Here is a 25965-nt window from a genome sequence, read left to right on the forward strand (position 1 = left end):
ATTGTACGGAATGGGTTTTACCAAAAATAGTAGTTAAATGTGCCTTTAGTTCCTCCCATGACGTTATTTCCCGATATCTAACTGCGTCACTTGCTTTATCGGTTAACTGAGAAACTATTGCGTCGAGTATCATAGGTTTAATTTTTTCGTCTACATGCTCTAGTACAAATTCGCATCGATTAAAATCACTGGTGAGAAGACTTTCGGATCCCCCTCCAAAACTAGGTATTGCTTTCATAGCGTCCCCAAAAGTAAGTTTGTTTGCCATTTCGATTTCTTCTGGTAATTCAATAGAACGAATAGTTTGATTTAAATCAATTAAGTTGCTATCGTTTCCCCCTGTAAATGTAGTATCGTCTGTATTGGTGGTTTCACCCGTATAAGTAGTATCGTCTATATTAGTAGTTCCTATAGATGTACCTAAATTTGAATCTTCCGATTCGTCTAATGCTCCGTACTGTGTACCTTTCCTAGTAGTCATCTACTGGTTATTTATAAAAAGTTCCCTTAGGCTCTCAGATAAACGGTAATAATTGTTCAAATAACTTACAATTTTTCCATATTGTCTGAGATGTCGTTGGGTAGTTGTTCCTTGAAATGCTGGTTGAATGTTCTTAGAATGCTTCTTGAATGCTCCTAGAATGCTCCTAAAATGCTCCTTGAATGCTGGTTGAATGCTCTTAGAATGCTCTTTGAATGCTGGTTGAATGCTCTTAGAATGCTCCTTGAAGTCGATTCGGAACAGTGGTTCGTCCAAGGGTCTCAAACTACTGACTTGGATGTGTTTTCTGGTTGAAAACGGCCAAATATATTTCGTTTGATGTGAAGACCCCACACCTGACACCAAATTTGTAGTGAGCCGGTCCTGGTGAAGATGGCTCAACACGATTTAACGACGAAGTCCACTTTGTCGTCTATCTTCTTCGGAGAGCGTAAGAAATTTGTAGTAAATAAACAACTCGGTTTTTTATAAGTTTGAAAATCAAGTTATTTATTAACTGAGACAGAGTAAAATAATAATTTTAACGACTGGCCCGATTGTTGTTAAGTATAGAACAACGCCACCGGTCCACGCGTACTTGAGGCTTAACTATGTCTGAAACTTAATACTACCACAACCTTTTTATATAAAACTAATCATGGACGTAGTCCCCGAATATACGTGTGTGTCATGGTAAACCGGAACACAAGTTTCGTGTTTACGACGACACGATTATTAAATGCGTATTAGCTTTCTAAATATTCATATAACTAGCTCTATAAAATAATATAAATAATATACGTATCTTAATTCTACGCATTCATATAACAAGAATATAATACTAGATCTATAAATTGGATATATGAAATTATTGCAAATAGTATCAGCTCAAAGGTAATAAAAAAATAAAGTAATAAAATAGTAATATGGTCGGATTACTACAATACTTATTAAACTTAAAATTTATCAGTTATTACTTATTACTTATTAGTTGCCTATTAATTTTATTATTGATTAATAACATGAAAACTAGATTGTTCCGATATAATTCTGTACCATTGTGGAAAAAGCTGATAAGTGCATAAAAGTCGATTTTTAGATTTTATTTACCTAGATCTAAATATGATATCTGTTGTCTGTTGCTCTATTATTATATCTGTTATAAGCATATGTATATATAATATATATGTAATATGTATCTATAATATGTTAATAATAGCGATAAATTAACATGATAACTTACTGTGTAATTATATAAATAAAATCATGCACAGTTATTATGATAAAATATAAATTTTATAGAAATCCTCGTGCAGCCGTATGTTATAGTTGGCCAACAGCAGAGCCTTCAATGCGCCACGCTAGAAGAGATACGCATCCACCTTTACCTGCAACGTTGCGTGAGCTAGGTGAACATTTGGACATAAACGCAGACAGGTACATGGATAATTGTATAAAATATGATTGAAACTAATAAAATTTTTTTTTCCATTTAACATGTATTACCATGGTTGTTTTAGGTATCAATGTAATAATTCTCGTTTCTATCAAGAATGGGTTGTTGGTAATGATGACAAGTACAGCATTATGTTTGCTTGTCGTGATCTCATCAGTGCTGTAGTTCATCAGGGTGCTACAGAACTACACGCTGATGCCACATTCAAAGTGGTCCCATCCATGCCTCATTGTCGTCAGTAGTATACATTTGTATGTTCTGCGCACTTTTGACTGCGGAGATTGCAAATTTTTAAGGGGGATTTTTCCCCTCAAACTTTTTTTTTCTCCGCTCTACCAGACTACGGTGATTTTAAAATTTTTAGGTGGATTTTCCCCCTCAAACTTTTTTTTTCTCCGCTCTACCAGACTACGGTGATTTTAAAATTTTTAGGTGGATTTTCCCCCTCAAACTTTTTTTTCTCCGCTGTACCAGTAAAAAAACCATAATGTATGTTCTGCGCACTTTTGACTGCGGAGATTGTAAAATTTTAAGGGGGATTTTTCCCCTCAAACTTTTTTTTCTCCGCTCTACCAGACTACGGTGATTTTAAAATTTTTAGGTGGATTTTCCCCCTCAAACTTTTTTTTCTCCGCTGTACCAGTAAAAAAACACTGATTTTCAAAAACCATAATGTATGTTCTGCGCACTTTTGACTGCGGAGATTGCAAAATTTTAAGGGGGATTTTTCCCCTCAAACTTTTTTTTTTCTCCGCTGTACCAGTAAAAACACTGATTTTAAAAATTTAAAACCAATTATTTTTTCCCCTGTTACACATAAAGTTTAAACAGTGTATACACTATTTATTTCCCGTGTAACACAGACGGAGTATTCCGCTACAACCAATAAATTTTTTTCTATGTTACACATAAAGTTTAAGCAGTGTATATACACACTTCATAATTATATTTTTTAGTCATGTTTTTTTTTAAAAATAAAAAATAATACGTTTTGGTTCAAAATAAAAAATATATATTTATATGTATTGTCTCATTATTCTAAATTAATTTTAAATTGATTAAACTAGTTTTCTTACTTCCCTAGTAAAAGGTACATATTCTACAATGCGATCATGAATTAATAAACAATAAGCAGTTACACCTGAAAGAGATTCTGATGCTTCAATTTCTAATTGAACATCTACTGATGAAGCTGTAGCTGAATCATTCTGTTTTGACGTATCGATAACAATAATTGGAGCTTGCGTTAGAAATGTAGATGGGCTTAATATCGGGTTCCGAATACTTTTTTCATAGTACGATTCTTGAAACGATGTATACATATCATATAATAAGGTAAAATTATTTTTAGCAAAATCCAAATTTAAATTATCATAAGGATATGCTATTGAGTTTAAAAATACTTTTACATTAGTTATATTACAATGATCGAATACACCACAATCTTTTTCTAACACAACTTTCTCCATTATTATTTGCTGGGTTTGAACTATTTTTAAAAATCCAACCAGCATTTTCATAACAATTATAATTATCAGGTGTACCTGATAGATAACCTTTTAACGAAATGGTAATACCAAGTACACGTGTACTATCTACTTCTATTCCATTGATTTCAAGTCGTATTTGTTCAAAGAGATAGGAAAAACCGTTATTAGTAAGTTTTAATTTTCCAGCATCTGATACTACTTGACCTTCTAAATATATAAAGCTTTCATTCAGATACGGATAAACATCTGTTTGTTGGATTGATATGCGTATTTCATCATTATTATTAATGAAGTTGTATACGGTGTATATGAATGATATTCGATTTTCGTAATTTTAGAATCGGTTTCTGCTCTAATTTATAACCTAAAGCCTTTAAAATTGTTTTATTTTTCGTTGTTATTTTTTTACTTTATTCGATGTTACCGGTAACGCTTTAGTTATATGACTAGCAACATTTATCTTTTGTAATGGGCTTATATTAAATTTTAATCCCATCTTAAGATCCGTAACGTTTAATATGTAGATCGATTACTAATTTTTCACCTAAATTGTTTATCGGATTATGATCTTGATCAACTAATTGTATAGTTATTAAATCGATATTTGTTTTATTTAATTTATAATATATTAGGTTAGTTGGAGATTGAATCAGCTTCGTCCCTATGTTCTCGGTAGGAGAAAACTCATAAATTGAATGACTTGTCATGTGGTTGTTGAATGAACCTTGAGCTATATTGCACATAACTTTTATTGAATTAACACTGTTTAAATTTACCACTTTCTTTGAACGATGACCATCAATGTATTGCAAGTGTGGTTCATAATTTTTTTTTTCAAATCCCAATAAAGGTCCTATACTGTTTGCTACGTTAAAACGTATTGTTGCATTACTGAATATGGTTGTCCTAAAATCTACTTGATCAATCCCGATATCAAAAGTTATTTTCTCTGTTAGTTTTATTCCAATGTATTCGTTAACATTATAAAAGTCATCTATTTGCGTTAAAATTTGATTTTTAATATCCTTAATACCGTAACACCCCTTTTTCAGTGTGATAAAACAGGTTGGAAATTTATTATTATTTAGTAAACGATCGGGGTTTTCTAAATGTATTTCAAACTGGTTATTAGTTTCATTTATGTTTGGAAATGTATTATATGTTTGTAAATTTAACAAAGCAATTTCCGAGTCATCGTACACATCAATTGCTGGAAAATAATGTACAGATAATGTTGTTGTATTACCAGTTAAACTTAATGTAATTGATTCATACATTGTAAAAATTCAAGACATAAATGTCCACAATTAAATGAATTAAAATCTTGATAATTTGAATAGTTATATATAATCGTGTTTCCTTTGAAATAGTTTTGTAATTCAATTGGTGGAGGTAAATCACCGAAGCTATCAAAATATACAACCTTATCTTTAATTTTGTAAAACGCTACTCAATGACTTTCATCACCTGAAGATGCGTCTAAGTTTAATATACCACATTCAATTGTTCGTGGTTTTTTAGGTAAGTCATCTCGTGAAAAGACTCCTCGGAAATGATTGATATTAAACTTTGCAATGTATTTTATAATGTCTCTAGATGTGAGTGGTCTGTCAGGTAACGTTTTTATCAGTTTTTTTTCCTTGATCCATTATTAATTAAATTCAATCCGCTACCTTCCTTTTTTTTCGAATTTTGAATTGCATTATAAACACTAGCACTCCCAGACATTAAACTACCGAGAGCTGATAACCCTGCGAAAATAGGAATTAGAGGAATCGCACCTCCTGTCTGACCTGGTGTTAAAATCAATCTTTTACCATTAGGATTTTTCTTAACCTTTCCTTTTTTTGCAGCTAGTGTTCTCTTTTTTATTTTTTTATTACTTTTATGTTTACCTTTATAACTCATACCTATTTTCTGTTTAACCTTCATCATACTTTATTTCAGTATTTATAAAGAAGTTTATAAAACCTTCACCAGTCTTATCTGATTTCTACTTACACGTTGAGCACACTATCTTTCACTGGTTATAAATTTAAAAGATCCAGAGTATTTATAAGAAAAAAAATGGATTTGATTGAACAGAAAGATAAATTAGATATTTCGAACGTTGATACTCAAATAATAAAAAAAACGTCAAGACATGGACCGTTATTACCTGATACTATACGTGCTATTATAGTCGGTCCTAGTGGTTCAGGTAAAACAAATATAATGTATAATCTTATCACTCATGAAAACGAAATAAGATTTGAAAATATTTATTTATACTCAAAAACTTCTAATCAAGAAAAATATGTTTTATTAAAAAAAATAATAGATGATATAAAAGGTGCTAACATTTTTATATTTTCAAACCCTGATAAAGTTATAAAACCGAATTTAACTAAAAAGAATTCTGTAATAATTTTCGATGATGTTTTATGTGGTCCGCAGTCGATAATAAGAGAATATTTCGGAATGTGTAGACATTATTAATGATACAGTCATATCAAATGAACCATTTGATTTTTCTTCTTCAGTGATTAATTCTAAATTTGAAGAACCTCCAACTGATCAGCTATTTAACTTAGTTTATCACCGTCAGTTAAGAAAGGATCTGGTTTATATAAAGATGTAATACCTCATACACAATTAGTGTATTATGATGATCCAAATGAATTAGTTGTTAGATTAAATCTTTTAACATCGTCCCAAAATGCTGGTAATACTGGTGTAAATAATGAAATCATATCTATTATAGAAGAATTACGTGAGAGGAATATTATAGTTTAATGTCTACATTAGAGGGTTTAGCTAATGAGCTACATCGACCTGCAAGAAAAGTATTTCCAAGACGTAGTATAATAACACGATTTAAAGATGACCTTTGGCAAGCTGATTTAATGGATATGCAATCTCATTCTAAACAAAATCTTGGTTTTAAGTATATTTTAGTTGTTATAGATACATACACGAAATATGTATGGGTAGAATCATTGAAAAATAAAACAGGAAAAGAATGTACAAAAGGTATGTTTAATATATTAAAACAAGCTAATCCAAAATTATTACAAACAGATAATGGTACAGAATTTTATAATAATCAATTTCAACAGTTAATGAAAAAAAATAAAATTAGACATTATAGTACGTATAGCGTTATAAAGTGTTCAATTGGAGAACGTGTTATACAAACTCTAAAAAATAATATATACAAACATTTTACTGCAACAGGTACATGGAATTGGTATAACAAAATATCAAAAATTATTTATAATTATAATCATACAAAACATAGATCAATTAAATGTACACCATATGAAGCTAAAATAAATACAAGTAAAATCAAATCAAATATACAAACAAATAAAACATTATATAAACCAAAATTTAAAATTAATGATAAAGTAAGAATATCAAAATATGAGCATATATTTAGTAAAGGATATACACCGAATTGGACAACAGAAATTTTCACAGTTTCAAAAGTTTTACATACAGAACCAATAACTTATCAGCTAAAGGATGGATCAAACAATATAATTCTAGATGGTTTTTATGAGCAAGAAATTAAATTGACTGATTTTCCGAACACATTTCTAATTGAACGTATTATAAAAAAAGTTAAAGATAAAATGCTTGTTAAATGGATGGGTTTTGATTCCAGTCATAATTCATGGATATTATCGAAAGATATTATTAAATAAATTTTTTTTTTTTTATATATATTTTACCTTTTTATAAAAATAAAAAAAAACAGTATTAAATTAAATTATTTTAGTTATTCATATAATGTTTTCCTTTCACTTTGAACGACACCTACTGATGATAATAATTTAAATTTAGAAATAATTATTATCACTAGATAGCGTGGAAAAAACACCTACTGATGATAATAATTTAATTTAGAAATAATTATTATCACTAGATAGCGTGGAAAAAACACCTACTGATGATAATAATTTAATTTAGAAATACTTAATATGGATTTTCTTAAAAATAGTGAATATTAGAATAATTATTTTTTTAATTTATAATGTTCGTATGCTAGTGAATTAATCCCATCGTTTGTTATAAAACGTTTATCATCGTTACCACTTAGTACAAGCTTATTCATTGTTTTAGAATGAACAACCTGTTTATTCGATTGAATAAAATTCATATTTCTACAAGTTTGTTTATTATCAAGAGAGATATGGCTTATGTACGCATTTAATACTTCTATATAATTTTTAAAATACATATGTTGATTAATTACATATTTTTTACACCTTTAGCTTTTTTAACCTCATCGTTGTTTTCAGTCTTGTAAGCATATAATTTCGGTCTTAATGAAACAAATTCTTTTAAAATTTTTCCTCCCATTTCATCTTTAAAATAACCAGGTTGATTTTTATGATTTTCGCTAAAACAATAATGATCTTTTGGATAGTTTGATGTATCAAAATACGGAAATAAATCATATCTAATCATCAAAAAAATTAAATGTTCGAATATTAATATCAAAGAATCTGTATCTCAGTACAATAATCGTATTTTATTATTATATTTATTTTTCATTACATTATAATGAAAATCATACATAAATGTTTTCGAGACATCTAAAATTGCAGACCCTACATAAATTGCTTTATCGAATTTGATAGTTTCCTTATGTTGGTGAATACCCATAAGATTTTCAGAGTATATAATTCTATCTTTAAAAGTATTTTTCATCATCAATTTATTTGCTTGTTTATCTGATGTAACCAGTTTTAAAGAAACTCTAGTTCGAACATTCTCCATACATTTACCAAAAACGCTATTAATTAATAATTTCCAAATTTTTTTCAAATCTATTTTTAGCTTCTCTCCTCTCTTCTCGTACATAGTTCGATATATGAGGCCATCCATTTACTCTGTGAAAATTTGATTGCTCGATGAATTTTTACTAATTTAAGACCATTAGCAATTGCTTGTTTTAAATTTTTATAGTGTAATATATATTTTTTTTTTGATGATAAAGTAGTTAATAATTTTTTAACTTTTGAATTTCGAGGACATTCGTTTAAAGGTAAAAACGGGAAATCATTATGTTTTTCATGTAAATATTCAGGATAATCAATATCAACTTCTAATATATATCCGACTTTTGAATCATCAGGAATTTTAGTAACATCTATGTTCAAGTCATCAACCCATTCGAAATCTTTGAAAGGTAGCTCAGTTAACATCGATTTTCCATGTAAATTTACACAATCAAGATATGTAATCCATGAAATTGATTTATTAGGATTATAGTTCAAACCTTTAATGTTTGGTATGTTTGCTTTAGCATATCTTTTAACTGATTGACAGATACCCCCTCTGATTGAGGATTCAAAATAAAAAAGCATGTTATAATCAGTCAATTTTTCTAATTTAACCTTAGTATATTTAAGCATACAATCGAAAGCAAATCCTGGAGCAGTCATATAATGAACAGGATCTAGACTAAGAGTAGATAAACATAAATCTCTAAAATTTTCGAACACATCCGTTAGTATGGTGACATCAGTTTTCAAATAAAGATCACTATACTCACCCAAAGTTTTAATATTAAATACTTTCCAAATTTTTTTAGCATGAGAATAATCATTATTATTAATTTCTTCATTTTTTAAAGAGTTATAAAATGCAGATTTTGAAGGTAATCGAGTTTCGTTTATTTTACTCCAACTATCAATATACTCATAAGGGAAAACCCCTTTTCGTGTGACTAAATCAAATGTTTTATTAGAAAATAATTTTAAAGTTTCTTTAAACCCTGATTTATCTTCAAGTAAATTTTTTGCAAGCTCGCTTAATGAGGCCATAAAACGGAATGTATCAACGAATTTTATACTAAATCTCGGAGCAACCTCTTTACTAAAAGATATATATTTTTCTACAGAATTTGGAATAACATGTATATTCTTATCATCAAAACCAAGTTCTCGAATTATAAAGTGACTATCGTATGATAAGTTATGAAAAAAAATTGGAACAAATGATGGGTTGGTTATTTCAAAATTACATTTAAAACAAATACATTGTCTATATTTACCAGTAATATGACAGTGATCTCTAACTTTATATAATTCATTTTCTTCAAAAGATAATAAACATATTTTACAAACCTTTGCTATTTGAAATTATTTTTCCTCCTTTTCAGTCAACGTAATCATTGGTACATTAATTTGATAAATATCATTTATTTTTTTTTGAAATATCAATCATATTTTCCATAAAATTTTTTGCCGCATTAATACCTCTATAATTATTATGTTTGTTGGAATTTTAAACTGTTGCATTGACTTTTCTGTGATAATATTATAGTCAACTTTTACATAAAATGCATACTCATAATTTCATGTAAATGTGTGATATAAGTTTTACTAGTTTTAGTGAATTCATTTGTCTGTTTAGCTTTTAAATACATTCAAATGATTATTGACAAAAAATAGATCAAAATGATTTTTTTCTTCTTTATTGTTTATAAATAGAGGGAAAATAGTACCTTTATTATTTAAACTATAAACATTAACTGAAACATTATTTAAACGTTCAAATTTTTTAATTTGATTTATTGGTGTTGGGAAATCAATACATTTAAAATCTAACCCACTCTTTTTTTCAAGAAAATCAAAAATTTTGGTTGGTTAAATCGTGATTTATTAGAACGCTTATCATATTTGGTTAGTATAGAATATTTAAAATAGTATTTATTATTTTTTTAACGTTTATAATAGCCTTTTTTTCTCGTATAAATTTAGGTAAATCTAAATATGCACCTTCTTTTAATGGATTTACTAATTGATTCTCAACTGTAACCCATCTATTGAAACAAGTGTCCATCCTGAACCTTTAGCAATAAATTCAAATTCTTCAGCTAATATTTTATCAAACTTTATGTTTAACAAACTAGCGAAATCGGATGAATTACATGCTAAAACATTCGAAGTTTTAAAAGCCACATCTTGTTTATCATGTGTTATAGGACGTGTAAGTAGCGTCAACGTGTAAATTAAATTTGATCGACGTTTTAATACACGATTGTCTTAACTTTAAAATTAACTCATGTAAAATATAGTTAAAAAATAATTTGTAATCTATATAATTTTCACAGTTCTTAATTATGAAAGTTTTTGAACCTTTTCTAAATCTTTCTATTTCAATAAGTCCACTTCCAATCGTGTTCATACGCTTTTTTTGTTATTATATTTCTGTTCATAATGAGACTGAATAATAAAAAACACATTAAATTTATATATATATATTATATAAATGTATGTTTTTTTTTTGTTTTACTTTTTTTAAAAAAATAATAATAATAAAATTCTTTAATAAACAATGAGTACTTAGTTTTTTTAAAAAAAAATCATTTTAGATTCAAACAAAAAGATTCTGTTAATAAATTTAGATCATCCAATAATGTACAATAATCGCTATGCAGATGATAAGCTAACGTCTGTTTTCGAAATCTAACATAACCATACAAATCATAATATTTATTAACAAGTAATATTTCATTTCTCAAATTTATTATATTCTCTTTTAAGATTTTTATTTTTTTTATATCTTGTAAAAGGTTTAGCTAAGTATTTTTCATATCTTAATATTTTAATTTTTCTTTTGATTAAAATTATAGTTTTTCTTTGTTCATGTTTACTTTGTACTTCCTTCTCATCTTTATCATCGATTTCTTCATCCAATCGATGAATTTCAATTAAGATATGGTTAAGTAAATCCATTTTCTAAAAAAAAACATTTTTTTTTTTTTATGTTTTGGAAAAGCTATTATGAACAAAGTAATACTTCTATATAAGTAGGTGTATAAAAAAAAGAAAAAATGGAAAATAGATTAAAGAAATAAATAAATTAGGTTAAAAAAAAATAGATTTATTTAATCAAATTTATTTATTAAATCTTCTAGTTGATTATTCAAAATTGAGGAACGATAACGTATACGTCTATTACATTTTTCACCAATATAATAAGAAAAATTATAATCATCTAAAACGTTTCTTTTTTCATTTCTTAACCTATCTATTTCAACTAGATCTATTATTTTTTTTTTATATAAATTATTAATTTTTTTATTTAAAGCTCTTATGTCAATTTTTTTTCTTTCTTCATCTTGATCAACACTTTTTTGGTTTCCTAAAACTTTCAAATGTAATTCTTCAAAGATCGGAGGTAAACGATTTGAGGAGATTCCATTTTATAATTCTGAAATTATAGGTAAATATTTATTCGTTTATTTTTTTATTTTAAATATAAAAAAGGTAATGTAAAAACTATATCTCATTTACACCACATCTAAAAAAAATAATTTGTACCACTTTTCAAGTTTATAATTCACACCAAATAAAATTTAAAAAGCAGCATTATCTAATCTGTACTTACTAAAATTATAATTTGTAACATTGTTCACATTATTAAAATTATAATTATAATAAAATGTATATATATAAGTAAATTTTTGTTTAGCAATAATTCATAAAATATATAAAATCAATCATACTTTAATTATAAATAAGTAAAACAAACTCTCTATATATATATATATATATATAGATATATATATATCTATATATATATATATATATAATATATATTATATATATATTATATATATATAATATTAAATAAGTAAATTCTTGTTAAGTATATTATACTATTTTTTAAAAAAAAAAATAAAACATAATTTATAACTATTTATATCAACTAAACTCTGTAAGAAAAAGCTAGTAACTATTTTTTGTTATATATATATATTATATACCACAGAATATATTCCGTGTACATACCGTACATTTACTATAACTAAGCTGATTATAACAAAAAATAATAATAACTATAATTAAGTGTATAAGACGTAACAACACAAAATATTGTTTACGATGTATCTGTGTATATGTGGTTTGGAAAAAAAAAATGTGAAGATATAAAATTAAACATATTATTATTATTATAATAAATGACATACTTTTAAATGTTGTACTACACACTAATCTTTTTGAACTATTCAAAATGTTTCGTACTATACTCAATTTTAGGGCTGGTACAAATTACATATTTCATTTCGTTTTTTTAACGTGGTGTAAAAAAAAAAAAAAAAAAAACTAAAATTAATTTATTTATGTAACGCAAATACATGTTATATTTTGATACAAATTACATATGTATTTAAATGAACCTATTTGTGGTGTAAATTATGTAAAATACCATTATTAAATGGAATCATTTTTTATAGTGGAAAATTATAATAGTAAATATTTAATTTAAAGCTAGTTAATAGTAGTAAAGTAATAGTACTTACATTTCTGTTAGCGTGGAAATGCTTGAAAAAAAATATACTGGCTTCTAGTTGTAGTGAACGGTCTTGGTGAAGATGGTTCAGCACGATTTAACGACGAAGTCCACTTTGTCGTATGTGTAAGAAGTTTGAATTTAAAGTTATTTATTCACTGAATATAATAAAAGCAAGCTCGATGTATTGTTAAGTATAGAACAATGTCATCGGTCTATGCGTGAGTGAAGCTTAACTTTGTCTAATTCTTAATACTACCACAACCCATTTTATATTAAACTATTTGGGAGTAGTTCCCCAAAAATATACGTACGTGTCATGGTAAACAGGAAATTCGACTATACGTTTCTATTTCATATTTTACTATAACCAATTATTTAATATATTAATATTCATTATTCTAAATCTAACCAACTAATATCAGCTCAGGGCAACAGGAATGAAGTAATGTAATATGTCGGATTTCTACATAGTGTTCTACTGAACTAGCTGTATGTCTAATTCTTAATACTACCACAACCCATTTTATATTAAACTATTGGGTGTAGTCCCCCAAAATATACGTACGTGTCATGGTAAACAGGAATTCGACTATAAGTTTCTATTTCATATTTTACTATAACCAATATTTACATACATATTTTTTTAATCTTTTAATATATATATCTTATATATAAAAATGAATCGCAAAATATGTTGGTATTCGCATAACTAAACAACCCCTGGACCGATTTGGCTGATTTTTTTCTTCAACTGTTCGGAATTGCCAGGAGAAGGTTCTTACGGACGAAAAATTTGAAAAAGTTATCAGGTTTGAGAAATATGACGAGATGGTGATGAAATTACAGAGGCGCCATCTGTCCAGCAAATAGTAAACTAAATTATTTTTGGTAGTCAATGGCAACCATTTAAATAAAAAAATAATTTATTTAAAATGTTATAGCAAGGTTTTGATTTGAACCCGATACCGTCAAAATATAAAAAATAAATTAAAACTATAATATTTTTGTGTTGCCATGGAAATATTATAGACAATATTTATTCAATTTAATTGTTTGAATAAAATATAATAAAAAATTCCTGGGAAGACCTTAAAAACATAATAATTCATATTTGATATGCCTCCTATACGACGGAGCAATCTAGGTAGAATAACCCGAAATGCTACCAACCAAGCTAATTACCGATCTAACCAAAGTCCTCAAGAACGTGACGACCGAAATGAACGTGAAAGAATTGGATATCACAAACGCGTGAAGCGCGAACGCGAAATTCAACTAATAATCGCGCAAGTTTGAATCGAGCTGCTTTCAGTTACGATGTGTCAATTGACTACAGTAACTACCAGTGTGTTGTTTTGGTTCTACGAACTCGGTTTGCTCACACTGTAAGGCATTAAAATACAAAAACGAAGCCAATGGATTGTGTTGCGCAAATGGTAAAGTGAAATTGATACCATTGGATCCACCACCAGAACCATTGTACTCATTGGTTTCAGGAATAGGAACAGATTCTATACACTTTTTGACAAATATCCAACAATATAACAATTGCTTTCAAATGACTTCATTTGGGGCAACAAATGTAGTTCGGGAAAATTTTATGCCAACTTTCAAGGTATGTATTATAGCAGTTACTCATAATTATTAGCGAACAAAATTTTCTGTCACCAAAGTTAAGATGTGTCACTAATCTTCAATTTCTTAATCATTACGAAATATATCACTTAGTCATCATATTATATGGTGTTTCAGTTTCAGTGACACTTTTATTATATTTTATATTTGATAGATATTAGTTAAAACTAAATATATACTTTTTAAGATCAAATATTATTTAAGTTTGATCACCGACAATCCATTAATTTATACCACACCATAATATTTTTTTTTTATTTACAGATACAAGGGCAAATATATCACAGAGCAGGTTCACTGTTACCAGTGTCAGATAGCGACAACAAATTCCTGCAAATTTATTTTATGGGCAATTCACCACAAGAAATTGATCTGCGTTGTGCACATAACAATTTAGTAAAGAGGTCTATTGTAGAACAATTACAAACTTTATTTCATCAACACAATCAATTGATTATATTGTTTAAAACTGACCTGGATCTGATGCCATCCGATAATCACAAAATTGTAATCAGAGCTGATAAAACACCTGCAGGTCAACATACAAGACGTTTTAATGCACCAACTATTGATGAAGTTGCTATCGTTGTAGTTGGAGAAAACTTGGAATCCCGTGATATTGTTTTACGTCGTCGGAATGATCAATTACAACGTATAAAGGAAACACACCGCTCATATGATGCACTGCAATATCCCATTATATTTTGGCAAGGTGAAGATGGCTACGATTTCTCAATAAAAATGATAAATCCCATTGCAGGTAACTAAAATATTAGTTTAGCTATGGCGATAATATCTCAGTCATTATATTATGTATTTTAATTTTATATTTGAATGTTATTAAAACAAAATCTATTTACAGGTTCTGAAACCAACAAAAAAGTCAGTTCAATGAACTATTATTCATACCGCCTAATGATTCGGGAAAATGAAGATAATCACATATTGAAATGTCGGCGATTATATCACAAATATGTTGTTGACATGTATGTTAAAATTGAAACGGAGAGATTAACATTCATCAGGTTGAATCAAACCAAACTCCGATCTGAAGAGTATATTCACCTTCGAGATGCGATTAATACTGATGGAAATGCACAGAATGTCGGTCGGATGACTATTCTTCCAGCAACATACATCGGAAGCCCTCGGCATATGCACGAATATGCTCAAGATGCCATGTCGTATGTTGTCATTATGGTACAGCAGATTTGTTCATCACATTTACATGCAATCCGCAATGGATAGAAATCAATCAGGAGTTATTCTCTGGGCAATCACCCATTGATCGTCATGATATTACAGCCAGAGTCTTTAGACAAAAGTTGAAATCTTTAATGGATTTCATCGTAAAACATAATGTGTTTGGTGAGACACGCTGCTGGATGTATTCTGTGGAGTGGCAGAAACGAGGATTGCCACATGCACACATTTTGATTTGGTTGGTTGAAAATATAAGGCCAAATGAAGTTGATGCAGTGATATCAGCTGAAATCCCTAATGTACAAGTAGATCCTGGATTGCATGAGGTAGTTATCAAAAACATGATACATGGTCCCTGTGGAACTCTTAATCAAAATTCACCGTGTATGATGGATGGTAAATGTTCAAAACGATATCCATGGACATTAATATCGGAAACAATTACTGGTAATGACGGTTATCCATTGTATCGTCGCAGATCGACAGCAGACAATGGAAAATCAACAATTGTCAAATTAAATCAACAAGATATTGAAATAGATAATCGTTGGATTGTTCCATATTCACCCATTTTATCAAAGACATTCAAAGCACACATCAACGTTGAATCTTGCCATTCAGTGAAATCTATTAAATACATTTGCAAATATGTAACCAAAGGGAGTAATATGGCTGAGATTGGAATTGGTGCAGAGAATTCCAATGATGAAGTTACCCAATACCAAATGGGCCGCTATGTCAGTAGTAATGAAGCAGTTTGGCGAATATTTTCTTTCCTATTCATGAGAGACACCCTTCTGTTGTTCACTTAGCTGTGCATTTAGAAAATGGACAAAGAGTGTATTTTACAGCACAGAACGCAGTACAAAGAGCTGCTCAGCCACCATCTACTACATTAACCAGTTTTTTTGAGACATGTCAAAACGATGATTTCGCACAAACATTGATATATTCTGAAATGCCAAAATATTATACCTGGAATCAATCCTCAAGGAGATTTATACGACGGAAACAAGGAAAACCAGTTCCAGGATATACAGATGTATATTCCACCGATGCGATTGGCCGGATTTATTCAGTACATCCAAGCAATGATGAATGTTTTTACTTACGACTGCTATTAGTCAATGTACGTGGCCCAACATCATTCCAACAGTTACGAACTGTTGATGGTGAATTGTGTGTATCCTACAGAGAAGCCTGTCAACGTTTGCAATTGCTTGAAAATGACGCTCATTGGGATCAACTCTCAATGATGCTGTAATATCATTACACGCTCATCAAATAAGAACATTGTTTTCTATAATCATATCTACATGCTTCCCATCAAACCCAATTGATTTGTGGATCAAGTACAAAGATTATATGTGTGATGATATTTTGTATCAAATACAGAATAGAATGGGAAATCCAAATATACAAATCAGTGAAGAATTTACAATGAAGCATTGATTTCAATTGAGGACATGTGAATAAAAAATAATTAAATAAAACTATAACAGTTAAAACTATAACTACTTACTTTTAAATCATTATATAGGTATGTTTTATTTAATTATTTTTTATTCACAACGCCCTATCACCAGGGTGACGGTTATGTTCAGGAGAATTTTTTAAAATACGTAGGCACAAAAACTGCCACATTACAAATCTTTCGTCGTGAATTCGACGTAATATTAGCACTATCAATAAGATTAAATTAAAAATTAACACACGGCATACGAAAATGCAAAAAAAGAAAGTAACACACGGGCAACGCCGTGTCGGGTCAGCTAGTATATATATATAAACGATTATTAAAACTATGTTCGTAGTCCAATTATTTAATATAATAATATTCATTATTCTAAATCTAACCAACTAATGTAATATGCCGGATTTCTACATAGTGTTTCTACTGAACTAGCTGTATGTCTATTCTTAATACTACCACAACCGCTTTTATATTAAACTATTTGGGCGGCGTAGTCTCCAAAATATACGTACGTTTCTATTTCATGTTTACTATAACCAATTATTAATTTTAATCTTACCTTGCTAATTTACGTACCTTGCTAAATTGTATATAACCTTTCAAATCTGACATTGAAATGTAGAAGTCAATTACATTCTTTTAGATACAAATCGCACTTGTTATTACATTCTATTTTTTCGAATTGAAAAGACGTACCTTTCAAATTTTATTCTAATTAGTGTTTTAGCTGAACTGATTATTTTAGACTTAAGAGGAGGAGTAGAAGTGGTTACATATATAAGAGACTCATCGATACAGTATATTCAGTATACTTCAACAGATTTTACAATCTAGACTTTTTTTTAATAAAATTAATTTAATTTTGAAAAAATGTCCTGCTACTCATTTAAAAGCGATGACGAGGAGTCGGTTGTATTTTCCGAAGTAAGTAAAAAAAAACATTTTTATTTTTTATTTTTTTATCATAATATAATATATAATTATTTTAATTAAAAGACATTAAATATTTTATGAAAAATTTATTTTGTAAACCGTTATCAGCTTATCGTCTATTTTAATTATAGGATAATATTGCAACAACATCTCAAAAAAAAGGTACATCGAAAAGGTTAGCTGTAAAACCGGAGAAGAAACCGGTATCGAAAAAGACGAAAAAGGTGAGTTATATAAATTTATGACATATTACGAAAAAGTAAAAAAATATAATTTAATTATTATTTTATAGAGCACTGCTATTTGTTATACAGACAAAATATTAGATTAATAACAGATCCAACTATACCAACCGGTGCAGAGAACACCTTGAATATAAAAAAGGATGATTGTTCATTAACGGTTAAGACACCTGTAGACAATACGGCTGTAGATTACTGGACTATAGCACATTATAAATGTGCTAAAATTGATAAAGTTGCTCTGCAAGATAGGTAATAATAATAATAATGATGATGGAAGCATGCTGAATGCTCACTCAAAATATCTTTAACAGGACAGCATCCGGATGATTTAACTACAGCCAAAGAAATGGTGACGCTCATTCAATCTGTTTTCGACAAAATGATGCGACATCCCGCCAAGAAGCTTCTCAGACACAAACCAAAAAAATAAACTTATAAAATGTATGTAATAGGATATGGTGTTGGATTAATTTTATTTAATAAAAAAAAAATTTTTTATATTTATATTTATTTTTTATTATTTAGATAAAAAAAAAAAATAATAATAATTCATTTATAGGTTAAAATAAAAATAAAAATAAAAATAAAAAAAATAAAAATAAAAATATTGAAAGTTAGTATACAAGTGGTATTAATTTCACATTTTTTTTTTTTTTTTTTTTAAACAAGAACGATAAATTAAAATAAATTAAGAAACTTTTTTTTATATTACATCACTAAATCTTGTAATATCATGTTCGACAATGAATTAAAATGAAATTGTAATAACTCGTACATAAATGAACAATCTTCACTTTGTATATTGCTGTAGCTGAAATCATAATTTTGAATATATTGATTTGTAAATTCGTTTCGTTGACAAAATGATGGTAACCCATTTACGTCAGACTTTATTAACGTATAAGCTGTATCAAACGTTTTTTGGTATGATTCCAATTTTTTCTGTTTTTCAACAATATACAAGTCAATACAATGTTGTAATTGTTTCAAACGATGAAGATCAATATGAGATAATGTTATATAATTATCATTAGAATATAAAACTATAGTTGATTGGTTTACATTAACAGAGTAGAAAAATTTATCAAAAAATTATCTTAACACGTTTACAACGAGTATGCAAATTTTCGATAATTGTATTAAAATTGTTTTCGCACATTAACTTACACCACTGATCAAGATCTAACGTTACAACTTTTTTAGTTAATTTACAATCTAATAATATAATAATTGAAATTTGCTTATTAACTAGAAGTCCAACGGTTACACTTTTCTTACTAAAAGGACGAATATCGAACACAGATTTTGATACAACGATTGATGGATTCATATTGATAAAATAAAAAAAAACAGTAAACAGTATTTTTTCTAGAAATATGAATATGATCACTAGACAGCTTAGCTCAAACTAACAAGTTTTCTTTATCCATACATGTTATATACTAAACAAATGTAAGGTTAAAAAGAAAAAAATAAAAAAAATGTGAACGTATAGTGTCTAGTTGAATAAACAGTAAAGAGTTATTATACTTACCTACCTAATTCGATAAAACCTGAAACATTTTTTAAAAATCATTAACATATTAAATTTAAATTAGACGCGTTATCCCACTAGGCTATACGTTCACGAGGTATTAAATAAGTTATTAACACATTTAAGTTTATTAAATTCAGATTTTTTTTATTTATTGAAATATAGAAAGTTAAATAAACTAAACAACAGTATCATATGACCTTGATCCACAATCACAATCACAAATATCGATAATCTTACCATATTTTTTTACTACATTTTCAACAAACTGATTTCCTTTTGATAATAATACAAAAACACATTTCGGATTCCATCTTGAATGTTCAATCCATGGATTATCTTCTTTTCCCAACGATGCAATATAATACAGCAGCAAAAACATTCAACAATATCTTTTTTCCCTGAATATATAAAACCGCTTTCAGCTAATGAGTATTTATCTTGAGATGAAGTCAACGGAAATAAATTGAATGTTTTCAATCTTGATATAAATGTAGTGAATTCTGGATATGTAGGATATGCATTGTTTCGTACTAACGAAACAAGTGAACAAAAACTGTTGTTAATTTGTTGAAAATTCATTTTTTATAAAAAAAAAATAAAAAAAACTTAAATGAATTAAACTTGATTAAAACTAACAGAACCTGATTGAACGATGGTTGAATATTAACTGAACTGTCTGAACTGAAATGAATTCAATAAAACGACTTTTATCTATAATTTATTAAAAAAAATGAAATTACAGTGTAACCTGAATGTTTAACTTACAAGGGAAAGAAATAGTGTTGAAGTGTGTATACACTGTTTAAACTTTATGTGTAACAGGGGAAAAAATAATTGGTTAAAGGCGGAAACTATACCTTAAATTTTTAAAAATCTCCGCAGTCAAAAGTGCGCAGAACATACATTATGTTTTTGGGAATCAGTGTTTTTTACTGGTACAGCGGAGAAAAAAAAAGTTTGAGGGGAAAAATCCCCCTTAAAAATTTGCAATCTCCGCAGTCAAAAGTGCGCAGAACATACAAATGTATACTACTGTCGTCAATTATTTATCATACATTTGATCCTGCAAAACCATGTAAAATTATTATTTATAAGTCATTAAAAATTTGAAATAAATTATTAAACATGTATTTTTCTAGTCTATACCTGTATGCTATGTGCTTATGGAATCTAAATCAGAAAATGCATACAGAAAAGTGCTAGAAAGATTTCAGTCAAAATTTCCTGAAATTAGACCCGTGGCAATAATGATAGATTTTGAAACCGCCCTTTGACAAGTTTTTATAGATATTTATCCCCAAGCACAGGTTTATTCTTGTTGGTTTCATTTCGTACAGGTTGGCAATTTAAAATCTATTAAGAGAATTACAGGAATATTATATGCCATTTTACAAGCAATAGCATTTAATACAGTTATATTTTCTTATAAATATGTAATTTAATATTTAACTTGTAAAAATAAATTGTTTAGAGTTTACAGAAGAATATAAAAAAAATGGGTTACTCACAGTATATAAAACAGAATAGGGAAGCCATGATGTGCCTTAAAATGTGTGCAGTATTACCTCTATTGCCAGCTCATCTAATTGAGCAAGGGTTTCAAGAAATAAAAAACCATGCCCGAAATAATGCAATACTACTACCAAGATTTTTCACCTATTTCTCTAGGTAAGCTACTGATGTAGTGATTATACAATTCATCATATATTATATAAAACCATAAAGTATAAAATACTGTTTTTAACAATTGTATTCTGTGTTTAGTTTTTGGCTGATTAGAAAAGGCCCAGAATGTATTTCTGTTCATGGTCAACCTCGCAGAACAGACAATAACATTGCAAGTTTTCATTCTACTTTAAAACAGAAGTTCCAAGTGATGCATCCAAACTTATGGAGAATGTTAGGTAAGTTACCTATTTCATTTTTTAACGTTCATACATCAAAACCAACCAAAATCTTTGAAAATAACATAAAAAGCATGAAACCTGAAAATAAACGATTAGTTTCATTAATAAAAATAAAATATTGCTCATGTAATGATGTATGCAATATTAAGGTATCATACATAATCATCATTGTTAAAAACACAAAATGTATTTCAATAAACTTTTTACTGAAATTAAAATTAAATATTTGTTTATAGAACACCTAAAAAATATGAATACCAAACAGCACATCATTATACAGCAGTTAGCAGCAGGATTAAAAACAACAAGGAGTGTGAAAATGAAATACATTTTAAACTCCTTACGTATTAAAAACGCAGCAGCTTTACTGAGCACTGGCTCTATAACTGTAAAGGACTTTTTGTTACAGTGCTCACACAGTACTGATAGGTATTTAACAATGGAGCTAAATTGAAATGATGAATTTGAAAGTATGAAATTCTTTATTCTTATAACAATGCAGTTAATAAGACTATTTACTAATGAGTTTTTATTTTTAATAATTAATGTCAGTTATTCATTTTAAATCTGAAACTTTTAAAACAAATTTATTCATTAATACTGAAACAACATTAATAACTTAATTACAAAATTTATATTTACCTTAGAAATTACATTGTACTATCAGCGATTTTTTAATGTTGTCAGGCTTTAATGAACGACGGTTATCTGTGACTAAATTTTTGTATTTTGAAAATGACCTTTCAACGTCAGTAGAGGTGATTGGTGCATATTTAAAATACGAAAAATCATCAAGGGTCATGTCTTCGGGTAGTCCTATATTTGTCATACTTTCCTCTTCACCGGATAATATTTTGCAAATTTTGCAAATCATTTTGTAGCCGACATCACTATTTAGAACTGAATCTAATTTAGTTTTAATACTGTCACTATCTTGCCCTTGAAGTTTCTTAACTATGCCACTTATTGTTTCGGTTATTTTAATTGAATCAAACAATGATAATTTTTGCTCTTGAAGTTGTTTTATGGCCGTTGGTAAACATTCAAAGTTCGATTTGATATAAATCAAATTTGCTTGCAGCGTTTGAGATTTCAATACATCTTGAGCTTTTTTAATTGCTACGCTATCATTTGAATCAAACGATTCGACAACATGCTTAATTGACTCAAAATGTTCACAATAATATATAGCTGCCGAAATCCGTGTTCCCCAGCGAGTTAGAATTGGTTCTGGTGGTAATGCTAAATCAGGTTCAAGTGTTTTGAATATTTGTAAGCGATGTGGGGATTTACGGAAAATTTTTTTCACATTAGCCACTAAATCATCAACAACAGGAAAATGTGAACGAATGTCTTCTGCTACTCGGTGTAATGCATGCGCAAGACACGTTACATGCACCATTTTAGTGTAAAATACTTGTAAATGACGTGCTGCTTTCTTCATATAAGGCGCTGCGTCTGTTAAAAACAACAGCATGTCATTATAATGTAACCCTTCAGGCCAAATTAAGAACAATGATCTGTCAAACGCTTTACAAATAGTGCTGTGGTTTGTTTTATCAAGTTCTTCGACATTAATTAAAAATATTTCACCGGGGCCATCGTGTGACAGAATACCAATAATTGTGTTGATTATATACCTTCCTTCGATGTCAGTCGTTTCGTCCATTGAAATCCATATTTTTTCCCATTGATAAGTTTTTTGATTTCATTCATTTTCTCGGTGTAGCAGTCATCAAATATATCCAATCCGCAATGTAGATTCGACAGGAATATTTTGTCCAGTATACTTGGCGAGAAAACTTTTAAACTGTGGATTGGCCAGCTTGTTTAACGGAATGTTTGCTGCCAACATAGCTCTGCATAAATCTAGATTAAAGTCTGATTTTTTTGAAGTTATAGGCATAAGTTGTTGCAAATTTTTCCGCTCATTATTTTTTTGAAATCGAATAAGTGATGCTTTGTGTTTTGTAGTATTAATATGCTGCACAATACTAAAGCGTTTTTCACTAGCTATTTTTATTTCACAAACCTTGCAAAATAATATTTTACTATCGGTTGAGAATATATTTTCACCAAAATCAGTAACTAATTGCTTTAGTCTAAAGGCCGAAGACGGTTTTTCTTTCGGCATGTTGGATATTAATATTATTGTTGGATTTAACGAAACAAACATACACGCACACACGTCAAAATAACGACTGAAACAGTCTCGTAGAATCGGTCTAGTCTGGCCCCGATAACGCGGTTTATGGACGGATGTCGTTAGTCCTAGTAGACCTAGTCGTTCCAAGAAACTATTGTTAAATTTAAGAGGATCAAGAAGATAAGAAAAAAAAAGATAATACAATTTCTATTTTTAATTTTATACATATTTTTCATTTGTATTTTTAATAGATGCTAATAGAATATTGTATAATATGCCCGATAAAGTAGAACTATGCATAAATATGCCAAATAGGCAAAAAACCTCTAAATATGCAAAAACATGCAAAATAAGATTTCACATATTTAACTGTGGTACCTTGAAATAGATTTCTATGTCATCCAGCATTAAATACAACTTAGCAAGATTGATATGCAAATGCATGATAGAAGAGGAAGAAGCTGTACAAAATGAAATTGTTGTTCACAATATAAATGTCGACATTAATGAAAGTGAGTTAAATTACCAACTAGTTACTTAAACCATGACTTAAATACCTTTATACTTAAACATATAAAATATAATTACAATAATAGATTTTGAAGAAAATGACCAGCAAGTGATCCCTGTACCAGTTCATGAAAATGCAGCTGTCAACAATGTAATAGGTATGTAACAGTCATGATACACAAACATTGAAAATTTATATTTTTAAATTTTACTGATCTAACCTGTTAACATAATATAATTATAGAGAGTGAAAATTTTGAAATTGTGGTGGTGGCGGCCATACAACAAATACCAGGTACTAATATTTATAATTGATAAATTTAAAGAAATCACAATTTTTTATGTATTATACCTAATATTTATAATCAAACCATATTATTTAATTCTGTTTACATTTATCAGGTGAAGAATACGACCGTTGTTTTGTATGTCTCAGTGGTAGGAGTGAAGTTGATGGAAGTGCTGTCAACATTTTTTTGCCATGTGGCCATGGATGGTGCTGTGATACTTGTAGTCAACACCAAACCAACTGTGGAATATGCAAAACCCCAATAGAAGAGACCTTCAATATTCATATAATGACAGGAAATGGTAATAGCGGCTAAATTTTTAAATTTAATATTCAATATTTTCATTAAAATAATATTTACAATCCAATAATCCATGCTTCGAGACACAATAATAACCGAATAAGATAATTATTTAATCTACAGGAGAGCCAAAATTTACTTTTATCACCAATCTGCACATATAAATAATAAATGTGCAAAATAGAGAAACCTAACCTGTTTGGAGGGACCCGCTCTGGATTATTACCTAAATATTTTATATATTATTATTAAATCTGCTTGTGCCGAACCGGCAATTGTTTTACTTATCATATTTTATACATATTTTACTTGTCGCGCCATAAGGGCCGTTTATTTATTATATTTTATATTTTGTTTGGCCATAAGGGCCGCGCATTTATATATACCTTTTTTTACTTGTTGGGCCAAAAGGGCCGTAAATTATTGTTACTGTTTTGTTGAATTATTTAGCCGTTATTACCATTTAAATTGAGTTACCATTATTTATTGTAGTTACCTATTCGTTAGTTTAAGTACACACACACACCACCGCATACTAGCACTCACAGGTCTTGCTCGGCGAACCTGGCCACTTCCTGTTGAGTGCTATACCTATATACACACAATTTATACAAATCGGTCGGTGTATGAGTGCAGCGCGCGAATCGCCTGGTTACCGGGCGCGCGTATTATTATTATATGCTCCCGGCCCGTTCATAAATATTATATTAAATATATTGTGTATGATACTCTATTTTGCATATTTAAGAGAAAATTAATGTTACATACAAGTATGATCAATCAGTATACAATACATACACATAATACAGTGCCGGATCTAAGTCTCAGGAGGCCTGGGTGCGACTATCTATTTGAGGCCCCTTAAAAAAAATTTTTTGACATAGCACTTAGACTTAACTACTTATTAAATACATATTGAAATATTAAATAACCTAAAATCATGAAATATTAGTACCTGCCTTAATTGTTAGGTAAATTATGAAATATACATTACACTCATTATTTCCATACCCAGTAGCGAACTTAGACCTGAACTTTGGGGGGGGGGTTAATTTTTTTAA

The 25965-nt window shown here is 28.7% G+C and overlaps 1 protein-coding gene and 1 pseudogene across 2 annotated transcripts; both read left to right on the plus strand.

Annotated features, from left to right (window-relative positions):
* The first annotated feature begins 1786 nt into the window (after positions 1 to 1786).
* On the plus strand, positions 1787 to 22112 carry LOC126550906 (uncharacterized; annotated as a pseudogene).
* LOC126550903 (uncharacterized) lies at positions 14100 to 16802 on the plus strand. Of its 2 annotated transcripts, XM_050203449.1 has the most exons (3): positions 14100 to 14339; positions 14624 to 15119; positions 15222 to 16802. In XM_050203449.1, exon 3 carries the CDS (start codon positions 15697 to 15699, stop codon positions 16372 to 16374), a length of 678 nt encoding a protein of 225 aa, XP_050059406.1. In that variant the 5' UTR covers positions 14100 to 14339; positions 14624 to 15119; positions 15222 to 15696; the 3' UTR covers positions 16375 to 16802. The 2 variants fall into 2 exon arrangements, with proteins under 2 accessions (XP_050059406.1, XP_050059405.1); XM_050203448.1 differs by lacking the exon at positions 14100 to 14339 and having other exon boundaries at positions 14375 to 15119.
* Positions 22113 to 25965: the final 3853 nt, after the last annotated feature.

Source organism: Aphis gossypii, chromosome 3 (genome assembly GCF_020184175.1).
Source record: "Aphis gossypii isolate Hap1 chromosome 3, ASM2018417v2, whole genome shotgun sequence".
NCBI classification, from domain to species: Eukaryota; Metazoa; Arthropoda; class Insecta; order Hemiptera; family Aphididae; genus Aphis; species Aphis gossypii.